Raw genomic sequence first — 13,379 nt, forward strand, 5'->3', positions numbered from 1 at the left:
TATACAGCATCAGGATATGGACATGGTTGTGGAATGCGCGCGAACAATCCGCACTCAAGCTGGTTTGCCAATGGCAACGTTGTACTTGGCACGACCACCCGACGGCGTTTCAGCCATCACATTCCCAGTGCGCGGGTCTATCTTACTCATCCTCGTCTGCGACCTCCTCAAAGATCTGCGGCGAGAACTTTTGTCGCGAAAGCATGGGTCGGCAATTCTTCTGCTATGCATGAATGAAGGATAAACTTGACGCGCGGATGCCTTAACAACAGCGAACGCCGACGTCGTTCTTTCGACAGAACGAACGGGCGGACATGGAAGCAGCCAACTCCATTTTGGAAATTAGTACTGCCCAAGTACTGCCGAGCCTTGGTCAGAACCCGGCAAAAGAAGGCACTGCGACCGCAGCGAGAGCCAGCAGCTGACGCTAAAACTGACTGAAAGCGCCGGTGCGCACGTGCGCATTAGACGCCGATGCAATCTCGGTCTCGGCGGTCGCCAACCGAATCTTGCTTACCGCCCCGAGCTCCAATTGTGTCTGCTCTCCTGCTACGTACACAACTCATGATCATGCTCACTTTGGAAGCAACACGAGGCGCACGTCAATGGAATGTCTGATTACATTATTTCGTGTTGCTCGCTGTAAACCATTTGCATGATGTTGTCGTCGGACGCATGGACAATGTCGAAGTGCTCTGACACGGCGTCACCGACGGAGCCCACGTGTTTGGGATTGTATATGTCAAAAGGGCTTGAAGCTACGTGCGACATGTAGCATAGTTGGGCGTCGTTGTTGCCATGCACGCCGTCGGGGTGGTTTTGCTACGTGGCTAGGTTTGCACCGTCGGTGGTTGCCATGAGTTTGTTGAGTGCTAGTAGTCTGAATACACTCTCCACGGCCCTAAATTCCGAATGGAGATGCCGATGTGTGTACGAGTAAATACGTTTTGGTTGCACGGAGCATTCGTCAGCTATGGACGGGGTTGAAGTGCTCTGGCAAGGATATGAGGCACACGTGTAGCTGTCCAAGCGGCTTGGTGTGCCTTAGTACCATGTCGACCAGTCCGATGAAGAAAGCCAAACCGTGCAAGACGCTCACGCCGACACCGACTCCGTCGCCGATTGCCGACGACAAACGACGGTGTCGACCACACATCCGGCTCGGGAAGAGTGGGAAATGACTTTGGGCCCGTAAATCCACAGATATCAACTCGAGAAATTTTCGTTGATTTCCACCATTCGATCCGAGTGGTTTTTCACGAGCCCTCTGGCGGCGTGTTCCACTCCCGAGCAATATATTCCAAAGCTGGTTATGAGTTGCCCTTGCTTCCTGCCTCTCTCCTCTGAAGCCGTGCGGCTCCGCGTCTTCTTAGTTCTCTCTGCCGAGTGCTTCGCTCGCCCAGCGGCTACAGCTTCTTCCGTGTGTTTCAAGGCAGTGGCATATCCATACACCCCAGCTGCCATACACCACTGTCCATACACGAAAACATTGCCCATGACCCACGAGTGCCAGTGCCGTATGACCTGGGCTACTTGTCCTGGCAGCCAAAACTGTCCTCGGAGCATGGCTACCGTAATGCTGCAGCCATGCAAGAACGACGATGAATCGATGACCTAAGTCTACAACAAACGCTGCTGCTCTTTCAACAGAACGCACGCCGACATGGCAGCTGTCGAGTGAGAGGCTCTCGGATACTGCTGCGCACACAGCCATCATTTGCGGCGATGCGTCCTCGTGCTGCCACGTCACAGCAACTCAAGCCAAGGGGCCTGTTGTTGTTGAGCTGACGTGCGTTATAAAAGCCAAGGGGCCTGTTTATGTTAAAGTGTTGCGCGACTACAACAATGTCTGCAGCAAAACGTTATTCGCGGTAAACGAGGTCTAACCCAGTTTTACCCACTGGTTGAGTCATGGCACCCATTTCGCACCGACGCTAATCTCCGCTGGCCTCAGATTGCACAATACATAAATCAAGTGCAAATATCAAACACACCACGCTTTAAACCTTTAAATCCAAGATTTTATTCTTCCTACAAACATCAACATCTAGCTCTGCATTTTTTAAGCTCTCCCAATCCAGCAATAAGGTCGCCACATGACCAGCGAGGCAACGCCCCTGCTGGCCAACGCGCCAGCGCCGGTTCGCGCGAGCTGCACGTCGGCGCTCTTCTTCACGTGACTGAGCCCGCTCCTGGCCCTCGGCGCAACCAAGACCCTCGACGTCGACGATCTCTACCCGATCGAGGCCGCCCACGACGCAACGACCGTCGTTGACCGGTTCCTCGCTGCCTGGGCAGCGCAGCGAGCATGTACGTCCAAGCCGAGTTTGCTCCGCGCCTTGTTCCGCGCCTTTGGCTGGCGCTTCTTTCTCGCCGGGCTCCTTCGGGGCATCCGGGCGACGCTCCTCTTCACGGCACCGCTCGTGCTCGAGGCCATGATCGCCTTCTTGAGCGACCCAAGCGCGCCGTCGTCCCAAGGCTACGTGCTCGTCGGCGTCATTTTTGTGTCCGGTGTCCTCCAGTCGCTGTGCATTCGCCAGTACACGTACCTTGCGAGCGAAGTCGGCATGTGCTTTCGCAGCGCGCTCCAGGCCGCGCTGTACCGCAAGGCGCTCACGATCGCGCCGTCCGCCGACCGATCGTCGGGCCAAGCGACCAACTTGATGTCGATCGACGCGACGCGCGTCCAGAAACTGACCATCGACTTGCACTCGATCTGGATCGTGCCCTACTTGATTCTATTGTCTTCGGGTTTGCTCTGGCGTGAGATTGGCGTCTCGTTCCTGGCCCGGCGTCGGTGTCATCCTCCTCTTTGTGCCACTCACGCTCCGGCTCGCCACCTACATGAAGTCGATCCAGAAGCGCGTCATGACGTTGAAAGACGACCGGACCAAGCTCTGCAACGAGGTCTGGGCCGGCGTCAAGGTCATCAAATGCCAAGCGTGGGAAGACACCTTTCTCAGTCGCATCGAAACCAAGCGCAATAGCGAGCTCCGCCAGCTGCGCACGTACCTCATCACGCGCGCGGTCTCGAACGCCATGTCCAACGGCCTCCCGGCGTTCACGGCCGTCGCGTCCTTTGGGTTGTACGTGCTTTTGGGCCACGCCCTTGACGTGAGCACGGCGCTGACGAGCTTGGCGCTGTTCAACATTTTGCGCCTCCCGCTGCTCAAGCTACCGGACATGGTCAACGCAATTCTTGAGGCGCAGATCAGTCTCGACCGCCTGCGCGACTACCTTCTCGAGCCCGACCGCGCGCTCGTGACATCAGGCAGCTTGTCGACGCCCGGAGTTGCGTGGGGAAATGCCACACTGGACGTGCCCTGAGCGCCGACGCCCGTGCTCCGCCACGTGTCGCTTGCGGTCGGCACAAGCACGCTGGTCGCGATCGTCGGGCCCGCGGGGTCGGGCAAAACGTCGTTCTTGCGCAGCGTGCTCGGTGAGGTCGCTTGTGCCTCGGGGACCGTCGCTCGGCGCGGCTCGATGGCGTACGTCGCCCAGCAACCGTTCATTCTGAACGCGACCGTCCGCGACAACATCTGCTTTGGTCGGCCCTACGATCACAAGCGGTACAACGACGCGATCGACGTCGCGTGCTTGACGCCCGATATGGCGCTGCTGCCGGCCGGGGATCGCACCGAGATTGGCGAGAAAGGCATCAACCTCAGCGGCGGTCAAAAGACGCGGGTCGCTCTCGCGCGCGCCGTGTACCAAGACGCCGACGTCTACCTCCTCGACGACGTTCTCGCCGCCGTTGACGCCCACGTCGGCGCTCGCATCGTACGCGAATGCTTCCAACGTGTGCTCAAGACCAAGGTCATTTTGCTGGCGACGAACGCACCGAGTGCGCTGGCGGTCGCCGACACAATCGTCGTTCTCGACGACGGCGGGGTCCAGGCGTCGGGCGCGCTGACCGACGTTGCGACCCATCCGTATGTGGTCAAGATGCTGGCCGACGCCGTGCCGCCGCCGACCACCGCACCTGGCAGCGCCGAGGTGGCACCGATTGGCGTCCCGTTGCCAGTGTCGCCATGCGATACAAAGCTCATGGCGGCCGAAGACCGGACGCGCGGCTCGGTCACCGCGTCTGTCTACAGCGTCTGGCTCCACGCGTGCGGCGGGTGGCCGACACTGCTTCTCGTATGCGCCGTGTATGTGGTCGCCGAAGCGACCAGTGTTGCGGGGACGGTGTGGCTCTCGTACTGGTCCGAGCACGTCTCGGCGAGCACGGTGCGCTTGTATCTGTGCATATTTGTGAGCCTCCAGATGGCATACGTCGTCGGCATCTTCAGTCGCGCCGTCGTGCTCTACATTGCGAGTCTCCGAGGTAGCCAGGTGATTTTCCGGTCGATGCTGCTGCGTGTCGTGCGCGCGCCGATGTTGTTTTTCGAGACGACGCCGCTTGGCCAACTCGCCAACCGGTTCACCTCGGACGTCTACACGGCTGACGAAAGCCTGCCGGCAACCTGGAGCGCGCTCTTGGTGACGGCGACTACGGTCGTGTTTACCGTCGGGACGATCGTTGCGGTGACGCCGCTCTTTGCTGTGATTCTGCTGCCGACCGGATATGCGTACTGGCAGTCGCAGCGCTACTACCTCCAGACGGCTCGGGAACTTCAGCGTCTCGAGTCCATCTCCAAGTCGCCAGTACTCTCGCTCTTTGGCGAGACGCTCGAGGGCCTGAGCACGATTCGGGCGGCGGCCGCCGAGACGGCATTTGCAGCGACGTTTGATGCGCGTGTGAACCGCAACGTGCAGGCGCTCTGGCTCAATTTTAGCGTCAACTGCTGGCTCTCGCTGCGCCTCGAGGTCGCGGGGACCGTCGTCGCGTCCTTTGCTGGGCTCTGCGCCGTGTGGGTGCACGCCCAAGGCTCCTCGGCGCTCTTCGCCGGTCTCGCCGGTGTCTCGCTCTCGTATGCGTTCACGATGACCAAGTACATGACGCAGTCCGTGACCAACTACAGCAGTCTCCAGACGCAGATGATTGCGGTCGAGCGCATGGACGCCTACACGCGGGTGCGCACCGAAGCCATCGGCGGGTCGGCGGTGCCTCCGGCGTGGCCAACGACCGGCGCCGTCGCATTTCAAAACGTCGCCCTGCGCTACCAGCCGCATCGACCAAAGGTGCTCCAGAACGTGACGTTTGCCGTCGCGGGCGGCGCCAAAGTTGGCGTCGTCGGACGCACGGGCGCGGGCAAGTCGAGTCTCGTCGTCGCCCTCATGCGGCTCGTCGAATTGGACGCCGGTTGCATCACGATCGACAGTGTCGACGTCGCCATGGTAGCTTTGCACCGCCTCCGAGATGCCGTCTCCATTGTGCCCCAAGGCCCGGTCCTCTTTTCAGGCTCGCTGCGCTACAACCTCGACCCGCTGCAGTTGTACTCGGACGATCGGCTCTGGGCGGCGCTCCGAGACGTGCACATGGCCACCATCGGATCCCTCGACGACGTCGTGGCCGAGCGCGGTGGCAACTATAGCGTCGGCGAGCGGCAACTGCTGTGCATGGCCCGCGCGCTCCTCAAGCAGTCGAAAGTGATTGTGATGGACGAAGCGACCGCGTCCGTGGACCCTGCCACGGACCGTCAGCTCCAAGCAACGATCCGCGACGTCTTTGTCAACTGCACGTGCCTCACGATCGCCCACCGGCTCAACACAGTGCTCGACTCGGACGTCATGCTGGTCTTGGACGCCGGCGCCGTTGCTGAAGTGGGCCTGCCGTCGACGTTGCTCGCCAACCCCGACGGCCTTCTTTCCCACCTCGTCGGCGGCAACACTGCAGTGTAGAAGACGCGTACAGTAGACTGCGTAGTATGGTGGCTACCAGTACGGCTAATACGCGGCTAGTAGCTTCGGCTCAGCTTATTAGGCTAATACACTCGTCCATCAACGTGTTGCATTTCTACAACACCAAGGGCGATGAGAGGCAGGTGGCGACGCCAGCTGCGACGGCGGTTGAGGCTCCATGTCTTTGGCGACCTGTGCCAGGGCAACGATGCTCGTGGACACGGCGGCGCCATGGACGCGAATCTCCGCCCGCGTCGACGGGACCAGGAGGCACCTGCGCCGAGGATACAGTGCATTCTGCAGCGAATAATGCTGCTGGAAGAAAAAAGAACACAAGCCTCGAAGAACCAGGCCGATCAATCGTCGAGCCTCTCAACCTGGTCATCGCCACCAGAGACATGTTATCGCGTACTAAGATTGCCCTTCGAGAGTGGCCTCGACTAAAGTGGTGTCATCGGTGCTATTACTGATTTGTCGGTGGTTGTGCGTCGCAGGTTATGATGCTCCTCGCACTGGATGTCCACCGTAGCCTTGTCGCCGCACGCTGCGTCGACACGGCATACGGTTGATGGCGGCTTGAAGCAAACTCTCGCCGACGCGGGTGCGGCCTTTGCAACGACTGACGCACGCCTCTCTGCACACAGTCCCACGATGCCCGAAATGTCCAAAGTTGGTATGTCCAGAAAGCACGCATTGATAGTAGCACGGTAGGCGGAGGGCGATGGGTCGTCGTCTTCAAGCACCAACTCCCAACTCGTCGTTGCAGAATTCATAGGCAGGACCGTCATCATCTTCTTCAAGTGCGCAGAGTGGGTCTTGTGCAAAGACACGATATCGCAGGGGCGCTACGAATGCGTCGAAAGCCAGTCGATGTAGCACCACCATCGGAATGGCCGTGGGACGCCTCTCCACGTGGCAGCGCCAGCTGCAGAGACAACATGATCAGATTTCCGATGGGCAAGCTCGGCGATAGCCAACGCGGTGAGACGGCCACGCAGCACGCAACGCGATTCCCATGCAGCCATGGTTCCTACACGATTCATAGTTGTTATTGCTCATGTACTTGGTGCGATTGTAGATAGTGGCCCACATGGCGCGGTCCCCCGCACGCCAAGGACTCCAAAGTGCACTTTGGGGCGGGTAGGGCTGCGCATCGCAAAGGGCGTTCGAGAGCAAACGACGATTACGCAACGCGGCCTGACATTATTGGACAACTACACTCGCCCATGCGACCTGTTGGAAATAGAACCCACGACGTCTGTTTCGCAGTTGACGACCCGAGATGGTACACATAGCACATGGACGGCTTAGTATCGCATCTGTTTCCGTCTTTTCTCAGCCCAGTGACGCGACGGCACGTTGTCGACCGACGATGGCCCAGCTGCAGTCGCTGAATCCGTGCCGCACACTGTGATGCGTTGCCGCGTGCCGTCTGCGCGGTGAGCGCCGCAGCCGACCTCGTGCACGCAGGGACCAGTGTGGGAGCGTCGAGGGGCACAAATCACCTTGTGCATGCAAAGGCTACTATCTAGTGTTGTACGGCTTGCCCATCCTGTGCCTATCCAATAGAACATCGCTTTTCGACCCATCCCCATGCCTTTGTCTCTGCTTGCAAGAAGCTACTCGAGGGCAACTTGGCGCGCAGCTTCGATCCCAACCAAATGAGCCATACAGTTCGACCGCGCGCCTCAATGAATCAGACGATTGACGCACCACGTGCTTGCGATATGCTTTCTTTGTACGCTCTTGATGTTTCGCTGCCTTTGATTATTCTAGTCGCCACGTGGGGCTCAAAGAAAGCATCGCCGTTGCGTCGGGCTGACACGTCCGGTACCGGTATCATGGACGGCTGGTGCACATGTATTTTCCTCTGTCCCACGTTCCTGGGACATTGGGTTAAACCTCCCAACCACGGGATATACTCCACCCCTCACACGTTTACGCAGTTGCCGAGGTGATAGCACAAGAAGAGTGTCGTGCAAGAGGCAATCCACGTTGCAGGACGGTTGCACTAAATAGATACTAGGACGGTTGCGTCGATGTGCACTCCTGTCGGACCAAGTTGGAACCTTGCGGCGGCTGGTCGGCGTGGGTGGCCGTGTCGAAGGATGATGGCGCCTGATCCACAAAGCCAGGCGAGAAGAACCAAGAGCGCACGACTTCAACCCGCCGCTCAAGAGGTAGCCCATACCTCGCACGCGGCAGTCTGCAACGCTGCGGCGACGGCGCGTCACTCGACTCTCTGCTTTGAACGAGCTACAGTACTGAAAGAACGATCGGTCTTGGACGCAGCACGCTGTCATGTCCGCGCCTCTGGTACGATGGCACGGAAGTAGCAGATCCGGAGATCCAGAAAGCACGGCTTGAAGGCTCCAGACTTGACTCCTAATTGCGTACTACGCGTATTACATTTACATGTTTCGCGTACGACACGTCCGCTTAACGCAGGTGACAGTCGTTGCTCGCTCAGAGCCCTTGGCGGTGACGACAGGAGATTCCACATCTTGTATATCGTCGATCCGAGCCGATCGAGCGCAGAGCACATGCGAGGTGCGGCTTGGATCGGCGTCGTTTGCCCCATGTGGTATGTCCCAATCGGTCGCGTGTCGCCCCAACGACCGCGCTAGAGTCCATCGCCACATGGCCGCCGTGTCGCAGGCCACTCGAAGACAGCTGGTGGTGCCCATCTGGTCGCCGCAAAGCCTTCTACAGACATGTTCGAGCCGCCGTGTCGCGGAGACGGTATTAGATCCGTGGTGAAGTGCATCATTCCCACTTTGCACTTGTGCGTCACAAGTGTCTCCATCTCCCACGCCGCAAGCCATGTTGATTGTGTCGAGCCACGACTTTGAGAGCGGGTGGAAGCCCGTCGAGGGCCAAGGCGCGTGGACCAAAGCCGAGCACGAGCGGTTCCTTGCCGCCATGGAGGTGTACCCCAAGGGTCCGTGGAAGAGCATCGCCGACATCGTCAAGACGCGCACCGTGCGCCAGACGCAAACGCACGCACAAAAGTACCGCGAAAAACTCGCGCGTCGCCAGCGCGGTCTCCGCAACAAGCACATGATCCGCCACGAGATTCTGAGCGCCCTCGCGCCCAAGGAAGAGGCGTTTGACGTCGTGCCGCTCAAGGAGGAGCAGCGACTGACGCTGTCGCTGACCAACCTCCCGGCCAGCGCCATGCCGCCACTCTCGGTCTGCCTCGACTTTCTCCTCGACGCACTCGACGACAACAAGAAGCTGGGCGACGACGCGATCGTGGCCGTCGAAGAAGTTTAGACCCCTTCGCGCTGCGAGTATATTTATGGCCGCCCGTTCGTCCCGTCCCGTTTGATGGCAAATTAGATGTGTTTTTCTTCTTTCCTTCTTCCTTGGCCATGGACTTGAGCTCCGTCGCGCTGAGGTAGATGCCCAAACGATAGAGAGAAGAACGGCAAAGTACGTACTCGTATCAGAGGAGGCTCGGTAGCAGTGCGTCGTGGACCAGAAACGTTGAAGGTGGATTGACAAACAACATTACGCGGCGGCCACAAGAAAATAATGGCGCGAATCATACGCGGCCGAGCACTGCACGGAAGACAACGCTGTGTTCTGATCGCTCTACATATATATATTTACGTATACCATTGACGTATACACTGGGTTGTGGTTGACTTGACTGGCTGGTTGGTGAGAGATTTGGCTACCATTGAACATCAGCATCTGGGAAAAATTTGGTCGTCGCCCCAAGGCAAGCCCCGTCCGATGCGGGGGACGCGCGAGGATTACGCCTGGCAGACTCGATTGCTACATCCGCTTCCTTACAACGCACGGCACTTCACTCCCAAATTCCAATGCGAGCAGCTCGTGGAGCAGAGGCCCGGCACGCCTGGGACATGGCAGCCATCATCCGAAGCCGAAAGCTCGTGCTCGAATTCGCAAGACCCTCTCGTCGAGTTCTCTCTTCGTGGTGGCGGTGGTTTTGATGCGGCGTATACTTCAGCGCGACGCACGTGTTTGGTTGACAACGGCGTCATGGCCGCGGCACGATGACGTCCGTGGAAAGCTACTCTCTGCAAAGCCCGAGGTACCACAGTCGGTATGGCTACACGATTGGTCACATGCGACGCAGGAGAAGCAACGTCCAACTGTGCGAGCCTCGTCGCCAAAGTCGCTTGCCAAAAGATACTCGTTGTATCAGATCTACCACCGTCGTCGTTGTCGTCGTCGTGATTGAGCAAACAGCGGGTCTTGCACGAAACAAAGTTCTTGCTACTATCCTCCCACCGGCCAGCTTTCTTGCCGGATTGGAAGCATCCGCTTGCAGCTCCCGCGTCTGGTGCCAAGAAAACTAGCGACAAAAGGTTTTACGCAAGCACGGCTCGGTGCAGAAACCAGCGTCGATTCATCGAAATAGCAACCGCAAGCCATGGCATTGGTGCCTACTAACGCGCCTTGAAAGACGCGCTCGTGATATGCACGCGACTTTCAACCGCAGCTGCTCGCTACCTCGTCATCGAGGGCCGTGCCACGGATTCGAATCAGCTGCCGGGCCCATGTACCTGGTCGACGAGTTCCTACTACGTTGCGCCTTGGCCATACCCACCCATTCGAACGCATCGTTTCTGATATACGCGACCACGACCCAACTTGGTTATCCTGGTGTCGTGTCCCAGCCGACGTGTATGATTGCTCTTTGGCAAAAGAACACAGCTACGAAACGAAACTGATCAAAGGAAGAAGCTTCTGCATGGATGGAAGTAGTGACGCGCGCGCACCGCGTCCGTTCACTGGGCCACGCATACGCTCATTTCGCACCGACCAGCTTGGTTGTGATGCTGGCTTCCAGCCGCGACGACCCCGTGACGCCTGCCGCTGCCATCAACAACGTAGGATGCACTGTCTCGCACAGGCCTCTAAAGGCGGGCCAACGTACCGAACGATCGGCGACAGAACGTGGTCGGACGACGACGCACCACGGCCGTCCGTCCATGCGGGACGACCAAGGGCCACGACAGATGGTACGTACCGCCTCATCGGTGCCCACCACTGGGTGCCAACGATTGGAAGTATCATGCAGGCAAGACACCCAAGAGACGCCGCCTCGTCGCCCGTGCCCATCCTTGCCACTTTGAGTGGTACCGACGATCCGACTCTCTTGCCATGGAATTTACGTGCTTGTTATATCGAGTTGGATGGCAGTGACGATGCCAGCCGCACGTAGGCGTCCGCGCCCCGGATGGTCTCGGTCTCGGTGTACAACCGGCTGCTACTTGCATGCACGTGCATGGTGCGTACGAAGACGCCCCAGTTGACTACGTCGTAGCCGAGCTGGCGCAACCGGTACGCGGCGTGCGAGTCGGAGCGTGGGTAGCCTAGCGGCACCGCCAAGTCCGCACCCGAAATCGGCGCACGGAACGCCCAAGCGTCCTGCGAGTCGATGCGGGGGTGCAAGAAGAACACACTGTCGCTGGCCCCTCGCTCCCACCGCTTCAGCGCCACGACCTAATGTCGGATAAGACGCGATATTAGACGAATCCGTCTACCTGGTGCGCCGTCGTCTGCTGCAACATCGCCACGGACGCATCAAAGTACACGTCGGCGTTGGCCAGCAGCCAGACGATGTCAACGTTGTCCTGTGCATTGGCATAGGCAAACGCATCTCGGAACGATAGCCGGTGGCCGAGCACATGCACGCGCAGTTTGGTTGTCGGCGTCACCGATGCAAGCAGAAGGTCGTAGTCGGCCACGTGCTCGACTAGGACATGGACAGCTGCCAATGCAAGATTCTGCAGATTGCGGTCAAGACAGAGTGCCAACTCGGCCTGGCGCGCCGGAGATGACGCAGTAAAGTACTGCACGATGAGGTGCACCGATTCGGTGCGTGGTGCGTCGACGGCGACGGATGCGCACCGACAGACACGGTCCAAGACGGCGCCGGGCGTCCCCAGCATCTACCGTCGTAATGAGCCCTACCAGACTGATGCGCTACGTACGTGGCCTAGTGCGATCGCCATCACATTCATACTGCGTTCGTAGGCCGCCGTGGCGTCGGCCAATGCGCTTAGTGTCGTGTTGGGTGCGAAGCTCACATCGTAGATGTCGCGAAGCAGTCGTTGGGTGCAGTCGGCGACGGGCGACGGCATCGTGTCCAGCAAGAGCACATGCACCAGCGCCTGCATCGCCAACATTGACGGCATTCGGGCAACGTGATTGATGAAGCCAAGTCGTTGCCAGTAGAGGGATACGACGTCCTGCCACGCCCGCCGCTTCAACAGCGCGTTGCCATAGTTGTAGAGACCGTGTGCGTACTCGGGGGCCAAGGCGACAACGGTTGCGTACGTCTGCAGTGCAGCGTCGACATGCCCCGTGCGCTCGTCAACAGCCTAGCAGATATGGATGAGCCGTCGGAGCCGCCGCCGCGGTCGTACGGCCAAGTTGTTGAGCGCGTGGACGCTGCGTGGGTCGATGGTAATCGCCTGCAGTAGGTGGCGCCGGGCGTCGTCGTCGCGGCCGAGCTGCAAGTGACGTGAGAGGTGGTGGTTCGGCCATGCCAGATCACTGCACCTCATAGTAAAAGGCGCCGGCGTTGGTATGCATATTCCCGTCTTGCGGCAACAGCAAGAGCGCGATGCGGTTGAGAGCTAGCGCCTCGTGCAGTCGACCCTGCGCGTGCTCGTGTAGGATGGCGGTCTGAAGCGGTCCGAGCTCGGGAAAGCTGGATAGAACTGCTCGCGTCGTCGTCGCTGCCGACGCCAGGTCGTGAATCGCTGCAATTGCCGGTGCGTGCGTTGGGTTCATAGCCAACCCCCGCGCATATGCTTCAATGGCCTCGTTCTTGAAGCCGTTTACGCCAAGGATCGCGCCGAGCCGTGCCACAAGAGACAGTGCCAACGGAGTCCGAGAGATGCGCGAATAGAGCTGCTTGAGCTGCCCGTACGTCGACGACACCTGTTCGAGTTGCTGCTCGACACTTCTAGCTGCCTAACCACAGATATACACGTATGCACGCCGATGCAAAAGTACTTACGTCCATCGCGTCGTTGCAGAGTGACGACGTGGTATTGCAGCGTTGGCGGACATGGTCGCATGCGGCTACATGCCAGCCATCCGTTGCGCGCACAGTTGCGTCCATGGTTTGGCATGCCGACGCTGGCAGGTCGAGTGCGGCAAGCACGCGCGCCCGCGCAAAGAGCTGGCCAACGCAGCGCACCGAGTTCGCATCGGCGCATGTGGTGACTGCATCGGCGGTTGCTTGGTATGCGGACCATAGGTCGCCCCGCGCTATCGCCATCGTGGCTTGCAGCATCACCGCCGCATCGCGCCGCGCAGGCGCGTCTGGTAGCCCGTAGCTGGCGGACGCAAGGAGGGAGAAGATCACCACAACTGGACAACCTCGCCACCGCATGTTCGACGCCGGAATCTTGGAAGAGTGATGTTCGTTGCCCTTGCACAAGGCAACACTCTGCAGATGATACAATACATGTAGTATCTTTGACAATAATGCACGCCGAGGCCACAGCCATCGAACGAGCTATTACTGTATGGACCTTGGCTGCTACGCGGGTTGGGACTGGACTCGAACGAGCGCGTTGGCGCGGATCGAGGGATTGCGTCTG

General features: G+C 59.2%; 3 protein-coding genes across 3 annotated transcripts; 2 read left to right on the plus strand and 1 right to left on the minus strand.

Moving 5' to 3' along the window:
* Positions 1-2,096: 2,096 nt before the first annotated feature.
* SPRG_12480 (hypothetical protein) lies at positions 2,097-5,784 on the plus strand (the record flags this gene model as incomplete). Its single annotated transcript, XM_012352393.1, has 4 exons — positions 2,097-2,158; positions 2,186-2,743; positions 2,769-3,296; positions 3,375-5,784. The coding sequence occupies 4 exons, from the start codon at positions 2,097-2,099 to the stop codon at positions 5,782-5,784; spliced, it is 3,558 nt and encodes a 1,185-aa protein (XP_012207783.1).
* A 2,775-nt stretch (positions 5,785-8,559) lies between these two features.
* Positions 8,560-9,131, plus strand: SPRG_12481 (hypothetical protein). The gene has a single exon (XM_012352394.1). The coding sequence runs from the start codon at positions 8,608-8,610 to the stop codon at positions 9,058-9,060; it is 453 nt and encodes a 150-aa protein (XP_012207784.1). The 5' UTR covers positions 8,560-8,607; the 3' UTR covers positions 9,061-9,131.
* A 1,810-nt stretch (positions 9,132-10,941) lies between these two features.
* Positions 10,942-13,005, minus strand: SPRG_12482 (hypothetical protein; the record flags this gene model as incomplete). Its single annotated transcript, XM_012352395.1, has 7 exons — positions 10,942-11,265; positions 11,307-11,714; positions 11,757-12,146; positions 12,192-12,278; positions 12,328-12,744; positions 12,791-12,855; positions 12,912-13,005. 7 exons carry the CDS (start codon positions 13,003-13,005, stop codon positions 10,942-10,944), a joined length of 1,785 nt encoding a protein of 594 aa, XP_012207785.1.
* Between the last annotated feature and the right edge of the window lie 374 nt (positions 13,006-13,379).

Source organism: Saprolegnia parasitica, assembly GCF_000151545.1.
Source record: "Saprolegnia parasitica CBS 223.65 unplaced genomic scaffold supercont2.98, whole genome shotgun sequence".
NCBI lineage: Eukaryota > Oomycota > Saprolegniomycetes > Saprolegniales > Saprolegniaceae > Saprolegnia > Saprolegnia parasitica.